General features: G+C 31.5%; 1 protein-coding gene across 1 annotated transcript in view; it reads left to right on the forward strand.

The window, feature by feature from the left end:
• Positions 1-401: 401 nt before the first annotated feature.
• The window catches only part of LOC112458719 (protein sprint-like), a gene marked incomplete at its 5' end in the record, with an annotated part of 33,016 nt that continues 19,434 nt past the window's right edge, over positions 402-13,983 (forward strand). The window contains 2 exons of the mRNA XM_025022478.1: positions 402-525; positions 10,661-10,852. Coding sequence (XP_024878246.1) covers positions 402-525; positions 10,661-10,852 — 316 coding nt within the window. The remainder of the gene's footprint in view (positions 526-10,660; positions 10,853-13,983) is intronic.

Below are 13,983 nucleotides of genomic sequence, written 5' to 3' on the forward strand. Positions count from 1 at the left end.
AAATAAATTATTCTTTTTTATTATTAACAAAATTTTTACATAATATAATCTTTTCTTTTTAAAAATTGTTCGATTTTATCTTATTTTATATTTAGCACAGATACAATATTTTTTTTTCTTATATAAGCAGATAGAATATATCTGTCCAACAACATTAAGCGAATTTTATTGTACGACTTGTAGTCGCGGCTTACGTCGCCGATTGATCGCGTGTATACTGGCTGATACGCTATATCGAGGCGCAAGTAGGCGCTCGCGTGGGAAAACCAGTGTTGCTCTGTGCCCGTTTCCGTGACACGACCATCTCCGTGTCGTAAACCCGTCGTAAAGCAATTTAATTGATGCGAGGGACACGAGCTGGCAACAGATTGTAATTCTTTTTCCCCCCTTTTGTGTTGCAGAAGCGATGTCTTCCTGGAACCATACCTGCAGCAGCACGGCACCGTTCAAGTGGTCAGCTCGCCGAGCACCCCGCCGCCGAATCCGCTGCAACATCATCAACTTACGCAGCTACATCATGTACAGGTGAGTCGTTGAAAGCGGAAAAGGTGTAAAGAAGATACTGTAATGTCTCCCCTTGAGTTGTAATATTCGAATTAAAGACCTTTCCGTCTTTAATGCACATCTAATTAAAATGGCTTTAAAAAGTCGATCTCAATTCTCGAGATATTTAGCTGAAATGTTTAAAATGGGACACTCTGTATGCATGTTTGTGCAAAATTATAAAATTACAAAAGTATTAATATTTAGATAAATATTTATAAAATATTTACATGCACTCTATAGTTTTTCCCCGCGAAAATCCAGCGTTGTTGTTAGAAAATATTTGTTCAAGATATGAAATTTGGATTTATGTATGGACAATTGATGTAAACTGTACAATTCAATTCAGAACGCATTTATATTAATAATTATTCACAAATTATGTTGGAAACATTGTTCATTTGCATGCATACGGTAACTGCAATGTTGCATGTGCTAACATGATTAACAATATATCACGTTTAATTAACGTGATATAACGTATACTATAACATAGAATAAATTTGCGGTTAAAGGGCCATATTAAACTTTGTGACGGTACTCGTTCCACAAAAAAGCTATTTATGTTTCTATAATAATACAATAGATATAGTGTCCACACAAAAAAATGTACAAGAAAATATTGTAATAACTTGAAAAAGATTTTGCTTTGTTGCAAACTCAAAGATAGACGTATATTTACAATGTAATAAATTTAAAAAAATATAATTTTAATGCTTAATATACAGTACCAGTCAAAAGTATTGCATCACTATATGGAAAGGGAAGTCGTTACTTTAAGGAAGACGTACATAAATGTTATAAAATTTTATTCTAGTACTGTAAACCCGTCCATATGCTTTGAATAATTATATAATTATTTAAATTATAAAATAACAGTACTAAAATAAAATTTTATAACATTTGTGTACGTTACTTATTAAAGTAACGACTTCCCTTTCCATAAACAATGTAATACTTTTTACCGGAACTGTATATTAAATCTACATTGTATATGTGTATTAATATTATTTATTTTGTTACTATTTTCGTGTCATATTCCTTTTTTATGTAAACATCAACATTTCTTTTCATGTAAATATCAAATATTTTAATTATATTTTATATGTAGGTATAATATAAATACTTATGATATAAAAAAATACAAATAATACAGAATAAATAAATTAATACAGTTTTTTTCTAGATTCGTTTTTGTGTGATCTTTTACCATTTTCAGAGATTTACTAGATAATATAAATATAAGTGAAAAATGAAACAATTTTGTTTAAGAGGTCTTAGCAAGAAATATCATCATGTTTTGTGTTAATTTGAATTCTTTCGTCTTCCGTGTCACTTTTAATTTTTCAGCAAATAAAAACTATCATAAAAATATTATATGTATAGAGTAACTGGGGGAATATGCGAGTGTAGAGAATATGCCACTCGTTATGTTTTAACAAAGCTACGGCTAAAAGCGCACTTATAAATATCATGAAATTGTACATAATTCTATATCTGCAGACGTTTTGCATAAGTTTTGTTTATTTCCTCTGGCAGTATTATAGTTTTTATGAAATAAGTACATTTGACAACGTGTTTCTTAATGCTTTATGTAAGTTATTCTTTAAACGTTACACTATTTTTAACTCAATTAACTTGTCGTTCTGTTAGTATTGATTAGGATGAAAGTATTTAATATAACACTGATTTGTTTTACTGACAGCCATATTGTACAGACTCATTACAATATAAAATTACGTTTTGGAGGAATATGCAACTACATGAGTAGGGATAAAATACCAGTACTGTTTGCAGCTTCCTAACGTACAGTAGAGATTAGGAAGTTGTAAACTGCAGTATAAACATTTTTTCACGTATAAATATTCAAAGAGAATAAACCTAAATATTTAATTTATGCGCTATGAATAAGCTACTTTAATATTTTGCAAAATTGTATTCCAGATAATTTAGATTATTTGTAGTACACAACACTATTAAAATACAAAGAAAGTAAAAAAAACATTTTTTACATGTTTTAAACAAAAATGTCTCGAATGTAGGTATACGAGGAAAACTAAAAAGAAAAAAAATGTAGCTGAAAAAAACTGTAACTGACACAAAGTTATAATAAAGTTTAAAGGTTTTAAAGTTTATATATAGGGTTAGGTTTTGCAGTTTTTAAGATTTATTTTACATTTTAATTTCAAATGTTGCAATCCAATATTACAATAATTTTAATATTATATAAATTTAGTTACAAAATTTTATTTTAGAAACTATTTGTACTAACTTATTTTAAAGACTGTACTGTTTTTATGAATAAAGTAACTTTTAAAACTGAACTACATAATTATATGTGGTATATTACGGTTGGGTAATGCCACTTTGCAACACTTCTGTATTTCTTTCTTTTTAATAATAATAAAAACAATCAAAATATTTTATTAAAATCATATACAAATAACAGATAAAGGGAGGAAAAAGGAGACCAGTACGCAAACATACTTCAAAGAGGAAGAAAAATAGGAAAAAATCAAATTTTTGTTAAGTGTGGTATATTCTCCCTGGTTACCCTACTTGCAAATATTTGCATCTTTATCCTTTGCCCAGCTGCTTTCTCTTGCCTTCTATTGCAATAATTATCGTGTTTTCGCATCGCCGCACTGGCTTTATAGTTTGTCATAGAATATGTATATAGTTATATATGTAATACTATATAATAGGTTGGCCAATAAGTCCATGCGGTTTTTTACTTATAAATGTTCATCGAGAAAAACCGCACGGACTTATTGGCCAATCCAATGCTAAGAAATAATATATAATAAATAATTGTTGGTGATTTAATAAGAAAAAAAGATTTATTTTATTGTACATGTATTCGATGCTGATTGGTTTTTACCAAAAATTTGTCTGATGATTGACGAAATGTTGTAAAGAGATATAATTGTATTTTTGCCAAGAAAAAATTTAATATGTTACAAAATACCTTCATTAAATCAAATCTTGAATTTTTTTGTCAAATCAGGGAAAATAGAATTTTTTATTTTATATTAATTTTATTTTATTATTCTATATTTTCCGATTTCACACGGCACGAGCGTCTATTGATTCCTCAGCTATGCATAAAGAAAATCTAAGCATCACTTTGCATTCTTCAGTCGTGTTCTTAATTGAAACAATACGTACACGAATATAATTATTACAGTATGCTATAGTAAATATTATATTTTTGATGCAGTAGCAAATTGTAATACAGAAAATATAGTTGAAAACCCGTATTTCTATGATAAGCAATAGCAATGAATTTTACTAACATAAAGCTATGATATTCAATTTTCAATTAATTTTAATTTATAATTGTGTTTTATGAGACTGATAGCTACAATATGAATGAAATAATGAATAGTTTTAATTGGTTTGTTATGTACTTGGCGTATTTTTTTCTTTTGTAAAGTCTTTTTGTTAGTAGTTTTAATTTTCTAAATTTATTTTTTTATGTACTTAATTTTATGCCTTTCAATCGAATTATCTTGATTGATACATTTGCCTAATATTTGATTTTGTATAGAGATGCCTTCATCAGTTTGCGCTTCATGTCCAGCTGTATCTTCACTTTTTCTATATCGATATTGGTACCAACTATCTGGAAATTGTATATGTATAATGATGATATATGTAAAATATTAATATAAATGCATAAGCAAGGATAAAAATATTATACAATATATACATATATACATTATATACATATAATAAAATAACTGTTGTGCTAATATAAGTATAATTAAAATGCAAATTGGCGCGGAAAATATATACTTTTCAGACTTGATTTACTTCTATATTTGCGTCGAAACAATCTTCTTGTTGTATGAAACAAATTTTTAAATTTTTTGGAGGTATTTCCATTAGGAGAGACCGGGGCTCGTTATAGTGCTGTTTTCACAATTTCGGCATTTGAGTTTAAAAAAACTAATTATTATGATTAAACAATACTAATTTGATAGAGAGAACCTTTCTCTACATTTTCATGTAGAAATGCTCCTGTATACTGTTTAGTTTCTTTGTAATAAGTGAAATACGAACATGCTGTATTGTAGCCAACTTGCCCCGACAGTAGGGTAACTTGGCTATACAACAAAAGTCCATGTTAAATTAATAATAACGTAATAGAAACACAAAACACAGATAACAGATATGTACTTCTTGATAAAAATTGTATCTTTTAAAGTTATTTTGTAATGATTGAATAGCAAAATGCTGTTGCAGAAAAACAATTATTTTAGATGTAGCTTTCTTCAACTCATAAAAATATTAATATAAATATATATATATATCTAGCTTCTATCAGCATAGATAGCAAATCACGTGCTCAAACAGGTCTCACGCGCGGCAACAACAAGTCAAGCTAAGCGTGTCTTGATATGAGCCAACATACCCCCTCCCTTACATACGTTTTATTTCAGTCATTTTATTACAATAAATTACTGTTGTTAGTCAAAATATCATGTCGTATAGTAACAGAAACTTTTCTTTTAACTAATGATACGTCACTTTGATTTACTTCTCAAGCTGAAGAACATTAATATGATATTTTAAAACCCTCAAAAATTTACTTGCCACCTCTTAAATCAGAGTTTTCTCTTTACTTGTTTGATTAAAATAAAACTTTGGGAAAAGTACCTATATATAAGAAATATTTTGTGATAACTTTCCCATTGTTTTTTTTGCTATAAATACATAAACGGAACGCATTGCCAACTTGCCTCTTGTGCCAACGAACCCCGGTCTTTCCTAGACGCTCTGTAAAAATCAAAATCTATGTGTTCTTTTTCTTTCTTTTTCTTGGATCGTATACCAATAACCTTTAATATATCTCTATTGTTCTTCTATATTTAATTTTTAAAATTTTTTAGTTTTATAACTTGTTTATTATTCTTACATCTTAATAAATTTCTTACGCACATTTTATAACTTATTATGACATTTTATTGCCTTATTTATAAACATTATTTATAATTTTTATAAGGCATATATTTCACCAATGAATGTCATATATCCCACCCCTAAGGGATATATGGTAAAAATGCAAGGGTTTCTAAAAGTTTTTTTTATTAAATACAAAGAATAAATATTTTATATTTTTATTTTTTTTATAGTAGTAGACTGCAGTGTACAGATTTTATTGGTATAATTCATTTGCCTTCATATAGTAAATTAGACTCGATAAATTAAGTTTCCCTTAGCTGCGGCGTATATACCGGAGTTACCCTATATATAAATATGGTGAAAACACTTATGAAAACACTTGAAGGACAAAATTACTGTGCATGTGTGCGTATGTGTGATTGAAAAGAATTGGAACGCAAAAAATTGTCACTTTTTGTGTAATAGATCTCGAAATTTTTAGGGATCGACTGCACCGATTTTATTCACTGGTCGCAATCAAATGATTATATATCGACATCATATAAGATTTCATTATATAAGAAAAGTGGTTTTTTGTAAATGGTGGTTTAATTTCTGAGATATTTTACTTAGGCTACGTTCGGGGACCGCGCTATTAGCGCTATTGCATCATTCTATCTTTATCGTTTATCAGGTGTAAAACAAAGATATATAGAATAAACAAATAGCATTAATAGCGCGCTCCCCGAACGCAGCCTTAAAAGCTCGTTTAACATAAGGATTCCGAATAAGCTTGGGTAGCGCGATGTTTATGTGGGAACATAGTCATGTGAACAATTGTCCTTTTCATGTATTATTGTACTCACGACGCTGTAATATGTTGATTATTTTTAATGTCCTTTTTTTGTTTCTCAGCGTGTATTAAAAAATACTTGATTCTTTTTTTAATTTTTGAACTTTTAAAACATGTATTTAAGAGAAGTCGATCTTTTTACCCCCTCTCCAGATAAAAATATTCTCCTACAACCTCTTTCAAGTAGTGTTACATGCCGTGTTACATATTATTTCATTTTTTGGATTTTGATTCAAAAAATCTGTTCGATATCGTGGGGTCGCAATAGGGATCAGGACGGTGGCGGTGAGTCAGCGAGACAAGATTTGGTAACAAAACAATATATTCTTAGTCTAAATTATGTACATTGTGTTTGCGTTGTCTTAGGCGGCGCCTTGTAGACGCCTAATCAAAAAATATAAGTGCTAATACACGGTTTAAAAGTTAATTTGGCGGATGGCCTTCTTTGCAAGGGGCTCAGAGGGGACCGAGTTGTTATTGAGGTCGATTTTAGAGCCCGGGGTGCGCGGTGGTTTGTCCGTCGGTTGATCCGGTGGGTCCACTGGCGATGAAGGAGCCAGGAAAGCTCTCCTGAGCACCGTCTGGCACGCTGTGGTTCGCGTCTCCTTGACGCGGATCAGGTGGAGGGCCGGTGGCCGAGAGATGCGGCAATCCCGTTTCGGGAGCGTCACTCCGGCAGGCCTGGTGCGGCGCACCTCCGGGAGCTCCAATGGAATGAGCTTCCACGGACGTATCGCCTGTCCCTTGTCTAACTCTCGTCTCGTCGCCTGCCGCTCCTGTGGCACTGGCTGGTTGAAAAGACGAGATTTCCCTAGGGCCGGTGGCTCTTGGTGCCGCTCCTGCGACACCGGTTTAGCGGGCTCCGCTTCCTTCGTGTGCCGCTTTTGAGGTACCGGCGGGTAGGAGAGGCGCTTCTTCCGTCTCTGGCTCCGCGTCCTGGTTCGGCACCTCTTCCTTCGGGTCGCTGTTGGAGTGGGGCCACTCCGTGCCTCCGCTTTTACTGTGCCGGGCCCGAAGGGGGCGTCCGACTTGGAGGGGGCCGCGGTCTCCACGATGGCTCCACGGGAGTGCAATGAGCGGAGGAGAAGTCTCTCGACGCTCGATAATTACTGCGCGGAGGAGATGAAATCTCACTCGACGCGACAAAAGATATAATAATTTCGAGTCTCTCAACGCTTTCTCAAGGCGAGATCGCCGAGTATAGCGGTAGGATTCATAGAGATATAAGAATAGAGTGCGCGAGTCATATGCTCGCACGTAAGAGACTGCGATATAGGAATAGAAAGAGAACGCTGCATATGGGCCCCTGCTGTCTTTATCTATGCACGCATGCGTCTTTGCGCTGCTCAGTGTCTATAACGCATGTAGAGATATAACCTATAATAACGCATTTATGTTCTAACCTCTTGAACCCCTTTGAAAATATGTCCTTAAATAATAATTCCCAAAATTACCAAATTATTACAGCAAAGTACATAGTATTACCATAAAATATTACTTTTTTTTGAATATGGAATTGAATATGGAATTGTATATAAATATACTCAATATATATAATAATAAAACAAAATTTATTACATGTTGTTTATACAATGTTAATCATAGAATAGAATAGAATTCTATTCAGTCTTTTATTATTTAACACAAAAATTAAATTTTTTAAACACAAAGATTAAATTCTTTTAACACAAAAATTAAATCTTTTAAATCAGTCTTATTATTTAACACAAAGAAATAAAATATAAAAAAATAAAAAAATAAAAATTTTACTACAAACAATATAATATCAAATGCACATTATTAAATATTTATAAAAGTATACAGTTTTGCTATTGTCCACTGAAAATTAATTAAATTTTGAGGTTAGAGATATTAATATGTACTTACGTGTGAAAACTACAATTGGAATTAGGAGATGCTTCTGTTTTACATATCAAGCATTTCTTTGTCATTTTAAAATGTTTTTGCTTAAATAAGAAGAAGGTTAGCTAAAAACGACATAGAGATAGAACGAGATAAAACATCGAGAATACCGAGGTACAATCTTTCATGACCTGCACATCACTGCACATGCGCGCATAGACAAAGACAGCAGGGGCCCATATGCAGCGTTCTCTTTCTATTCCTCTATCGCCTTTTCAGCTCGCTTGCGCACTCTATTCTTATATCTCTATGGTAGGATTCGATGATGGTCTGTGCGCGGCTCGCCTTAAATTGCTACTTGAACGTACTTTAAACGCGAGTAAATGTACGTGAGCCGGCGACGCGCCGCGGCGAGCCGCGAAATCTGATAAGCGCGTGTTGGCCGGGCGCGCATCCGTCAGGCGCGCGCGGCCCATGTTCGACTTCTCGAACAAAATCGGACGATGATTTTTCATGCAAAAATAACTGCTCAATATTAAACGTAGCACTTATATCATGAAGTCTTACTTTTAATACCTAATGGAATAAAATACTTCGGAAATAACGCATTTCTCTAAAAAATGTTTTAAACAAAAGTTGTTTGGTTTTGAAAGAGATAAATTACTTGTTAGTTAAAGAGTATGTTTTTTTGTTATTTACATTTGCATGGAAGCTTTACTTATATATATAATACAATGTTTATTTTTAATTGTTAATTTTATTGCCGTCTGGTTACTTTTATAAAGAAGAATTGATTGCTGTATAAATAAAAGTAAACAGATATAAATATATCCTTATAGTATAATATATATACGATACGGCGATACGATTCGTAACTTCATATACAGTTGTATCGTGTTTTAAATTCAGACGAATCATCAGAAACAGCATCTCATCGCGGGGCGACTTTTTCTGACGAGCAATTAAGGGATTTGCAATTAGCTCTTTCGCTCCTACCTTTTCCCCTCCCCCTCCCCTTTTCTCTTTCTCGAAGAGAGAGTATTCAACACGCGACGCACGTCTGCATTTAATCTCGTTAGCTAGAAACCGTGTGTCAGTCTGCATTTCAAATTAAATTACACTCGAACCCCTTCACTGGTGTGCCCTTGCTTACCCTCCCGCTTTCCTTTTCTGCCATTCGTTTCGCTTTGGCCATCATCGATTTTCCCTTTCATCTCCGTTGATATGAAGGGGGGGGGAGAGGGATATGATAAAAAGAGTTAAGTTGGGAGAATATAGAAAACGAATCGTTCGATCAATATCGATCAAATCATTGAAAATAAAAGATGGGGAAAAATCGATAGTTTTCAATACTTCGAATACTTAATCTTCATCACAATGCAGTTTGCCTCTAGGAGAGATTAAAAAACGATCGATTAACTGTTTTTTTTTTCTATAGCATGATTCCATATCTCATGTAAAAGTATTGAAAGAGGAAGAGAACGAGAACAATAAATAAATTGCGACCGGGCACGTTGGCTGCGAATAAAGATAACTGCACGCTGACAATGAATATAATGTGGAATTAGAGACGCATTGTGTGACAAAGCCGGCGGGATTTACGGCCTCGACACCCGAAAGAGACGAAGATTTCCGTGTCGGTGACAAAACAAATCGCTGAAAATTCGCGATTAAACGTTGAAACGATTACAATCGCGCAGATATGGCGAATTAATTCTGGCAACCATTTAATTAGCATATTTATATATATAAATTAATATTTGCAACTTGTTTGAAGTATAATATCTCAGAAAACACATTATTTATAATTTACAAAAGAAATTTGTCAGTTATTAATTACTAAATTTAATTATTAATTATTAATTATAGTATTGATGAAAAAAGTTTAATTTAGATAAAAACGTTGCAGTAAGTTATTTCACAATAAAGGATATAATTTAGATAAAAATAATTTAAATTGTTGCTGAGATTATTTTTACAATTGAGATTATTTTACATATTTAAATTTATATAATAATTGATAGGTGATAAATAAATTTATTACTTGTTAATTATTAAATGTATAAAATTAAATACAATATATAAATTAATCTCCAGCAACAATTAAAATTAAAAATAATCGAGATTAAACGACCCATTAATTATTCGGGAAGTACACCTACCTATAGCATATTACGGAATTAAAATTAATTCCGTAATATGCTATATAGGCAGGTGTACTTCCCGAATAATTAACAATACCCTATATAGTCTTAATTAATCAGAAACATATTACATAGTTTATGAAAATATTTTTATAATATAATAACATTCTATATAACAGATAATTATAAATGTAAGATACAATTAAATAAATCTATCCCAAAAGTACGCTTCAGAAAGAAGCTTGTATATAATCATAACTTTAATACTTTTTTTATAAAACTATTTATTCTGTTCAGACATATAATAAGTTTATTATTTTATTTACGTTGTATATCTATTATTAATATGGTAATATTTTTTTCTTATTAGAGCGAGGAATCGCTTTCATCAGAAGAATCGGCCACTTCGGGAGGATCTTCAAGATCTACAGAAGATTCTGGCAGCGAAGTGGCTTGCGATATTACCCTAATCGAAAGGCTCATACGCTCTCACCCGATCTGGTTCTTACCGGGCATTCAGAGAGCCGGGGCCTTTCACTTGTTGCAGGGCAAAGAGGAGGGGGTAAGTGTACACTTACATCATAGAATTTCTATATTCTTAACATATTAAAATTAAACAAATTCTTATTCTAAGTATTTTTCTTCATTCCCAATTTTATTTCAATAATATATATACAACAATAATAAAAATATCTTTGAACATGCACGGTGATATTTTCATTCTTCATATTCTATGCATTGTTAATTCTTATTTTTGTTTTGAAGTAGTGTGGGAACAGCAAGAAATAATACTAAGAATATAAAATTTAGAAGTATAACTAAAAAATAGAAGTATTAGGAAGAGAGATTTGAATATAGATTATTAAAATAAGAAATTTAAACGTGTGTCATACTGCATATTTGAGATAAGATCTCGGATAAGATGGATAATTTGAAATAAATATCATTTATTAGAGAATTGCAATTCATCTTTAGTGGATACCATGCATTTTTGATCGGAATATCTATAGGTATAGCATGAAAAGTGTAAACCCGCGATAAGAAATTTGGACATCATTAGCATGAAGTTACTAGCTCATTTTTCTCAGGTTCTTTCATAACGTGAGAGAATTTCTTCGTGAGGCCTTAGTGAGAATTCGTCTTGCATATAAATGAGAATATTATGTAATCTCGGCAAAAGAATATATTAAATCATGTTTGTAATATATTACAAAAGAATACATTACAAAAATATTAAAATGTTATACCTAAATTGTATTAATAACTTACTTATTATTTACTAAATTATTACGTATCTATTATTACAGAATTTCAATATTAATAATAAGTCTAGTGATTGATAGCTAGTCTAGAGATTGATAGCTAATCTAGTGATTGATAGCTATAGTCTAGTGATTGCCTAATTCTATTTTCATGCAGAATAAGCTCCTCTCTCCTAGCAAGAAGTTCAAAATTATTAATGAAACTATAAATAGTTTTATTAATAATTATTAATATAAAACTATATTATAGTTTTGTTAATAACTATCTATATTAATATTATTGCACAATTTTTATACTGATTATTACACAGTAAAATGGTGAAATTTTTATTTACCCAATATTCGCCTTTATCGAATCATAGCACAAAAGACATTAATATAACAACGCAAAAATTGCAAACAACGCATTTATTTTCACACATAAAATTCACAAACATCTTGCAAAAGTTAAAGTATGTTTTTGCAAAAGAATAATACTCTAAAATTTATATGTATATTTGCATGGATATTTGATTGTAAAAAAAATTTTTTATATAAATATAAAACATAATAATTACAAAATTAAAAATTTCAAAACCCAGTATTTTTCTAATTTTTATAAAAAAAAATTAATTTTTATTATTCTCTCTTATTCTCTCGTTTTTATTCTCCTTGTGCCAAATATTATTTTTCTGAATGGAAGGTCATTTCCTCTCAGCACCGTTTTTTTCCTCTATCTACGTATACATCTACTGCAACATGCCTCGGAACAATGAGCGTGAGTATGTCGGCTCATATCTGACATGCCGCCGCACCGCGCCGCACCGGGCGGCTCGAAGAATAATGGTGTTCTTAGACACACGGAAAACCGTGTCAATGCCTGACGACATGCAATCGAAGTTGTATTAGGAAAACCCTTTACATATCCGGTGTCTTACGTAAATCTAGATAGCAAGGTTTGATGAAGCGCAAAACTCGTTATTTACGGACACATCGTTTTTCTTTAGAATGTGACGTTAATGCGTACATAAAAACGTCCTTCCACGTGTCCAAATTCATGAAACTGCAATTTATAATTTTTTTTTTATTAAACGTGTAATAAATTCAGCACTAACTAGTATGTTTTGAGATTAATTAATATTCCCTTTTAACGCAAAGATTGACAAAGTAAATTATTTTCTTGGTATAATTTATATCTTGTAGTCGTATGCACGTTAAATGATTTCCGAATGTTCTTTTCTAATTTATTTTGCAATAAATTTGGGATTTTTTTTTTATTTCGAGAGTACTTAATTTAATAAAAAATATCTTAGGCTTAGACTGATATTGTTAACTTTCTATTTTTGGTCATTTGCTGGTGCAATTATGATAATGCATATCGGTGTACGTAATCATTCAATAATGCTGACATCTATTTGTAATATTTTAGGCATTGTAGTTAATTAAATATATATTTATGCGTTTTTTTATTCAAAATTTCTATATTTATTTTTCTATCTTCACATTTTTAAAAATAGAAGTACTTGTGCAAATTATTAATCTTACTGCACTAACTCCCAATTTTAATATTAATTTTCTGCTAAAAAATTGGTAGGGGTAATAAATTTTAGATTAACTTAATAAATCAGCATTGAATTTTATAATTGTATAAGGGAGCATTAAAAATAAAATTATAAGAAATATTAATAAAAGAATGTATATATCTAAAAATTTACCATCAAGATAATGAAAGATTCCTTACTAATTAATTAAATAAATTTTTGGCTGCATTATTATATAAGAGTTGAGCGAGAAATAAGAGCAATAATTACGAATATTGCAAAATATATTTTTCGATGAGATTAACAAAAGAATCGATTAAAACATAGCGGTAAAATGTTTGCCGTCTTCTCTCTTCCACGTTAACTTTCTTTTTTTCTTTTTTTTTTCAACGTTGTGTAACAGCGCGTAGAAGCTCTACACTGTAATCAGCGCGAAAATGACTGCGAACAAACGAGTGATGGGCACCGCTCTTTTGCCATTGTTTCTACCGACGGGTCATTGTTTTGCACCTTTCTTAATCGTTCTCCGTCATTCCCATTTCTTCGGGGCCCTTTCGCGGCCTCATCGTCGCTTCGAACGAATTGCACTGTCGAAAAACAATGCGCCTCGCAATTACTTTCCATAGATGAGAGACGGAACTTCTTTTATTTCTCTGCATCAAAACATGTAACAACGATTGCAGCGCAAACGCTTTTGCCGTCAAATCTTGAATTAGAAAAATCTCGATTGTTTTCTTCTTTTTTGCTTTTCCTTTTTTTTGTTTCAATTAATTCTTATTTTAATTAAAATTTATTTAATTAAAAAACTTTTCTCTGATTTGTTGTCCCTTAAAATTGAAAAATAATAAAAAGCTGGTATATATATGTGGGAACCGGGAATTTTCCGCGGTTGGCAGCGCCGAGAAACCGGA

Source organism: Temnothorax curvispinosus, unplaced genomic scaffold (assembly GCF_003070985.1).
Source record: "Temnothorax curvispinosus isolate PA1 unplaced genomic scaffold, ASM307098v1 QBEX01009157.1, whole genome shotgun sequence".
NCBI lineage: Eukaryota > Metazoa > Arthropoda > Insecta > Hymenoptera > Formicidae > Temnothorax > Temnothorax curvispinosus.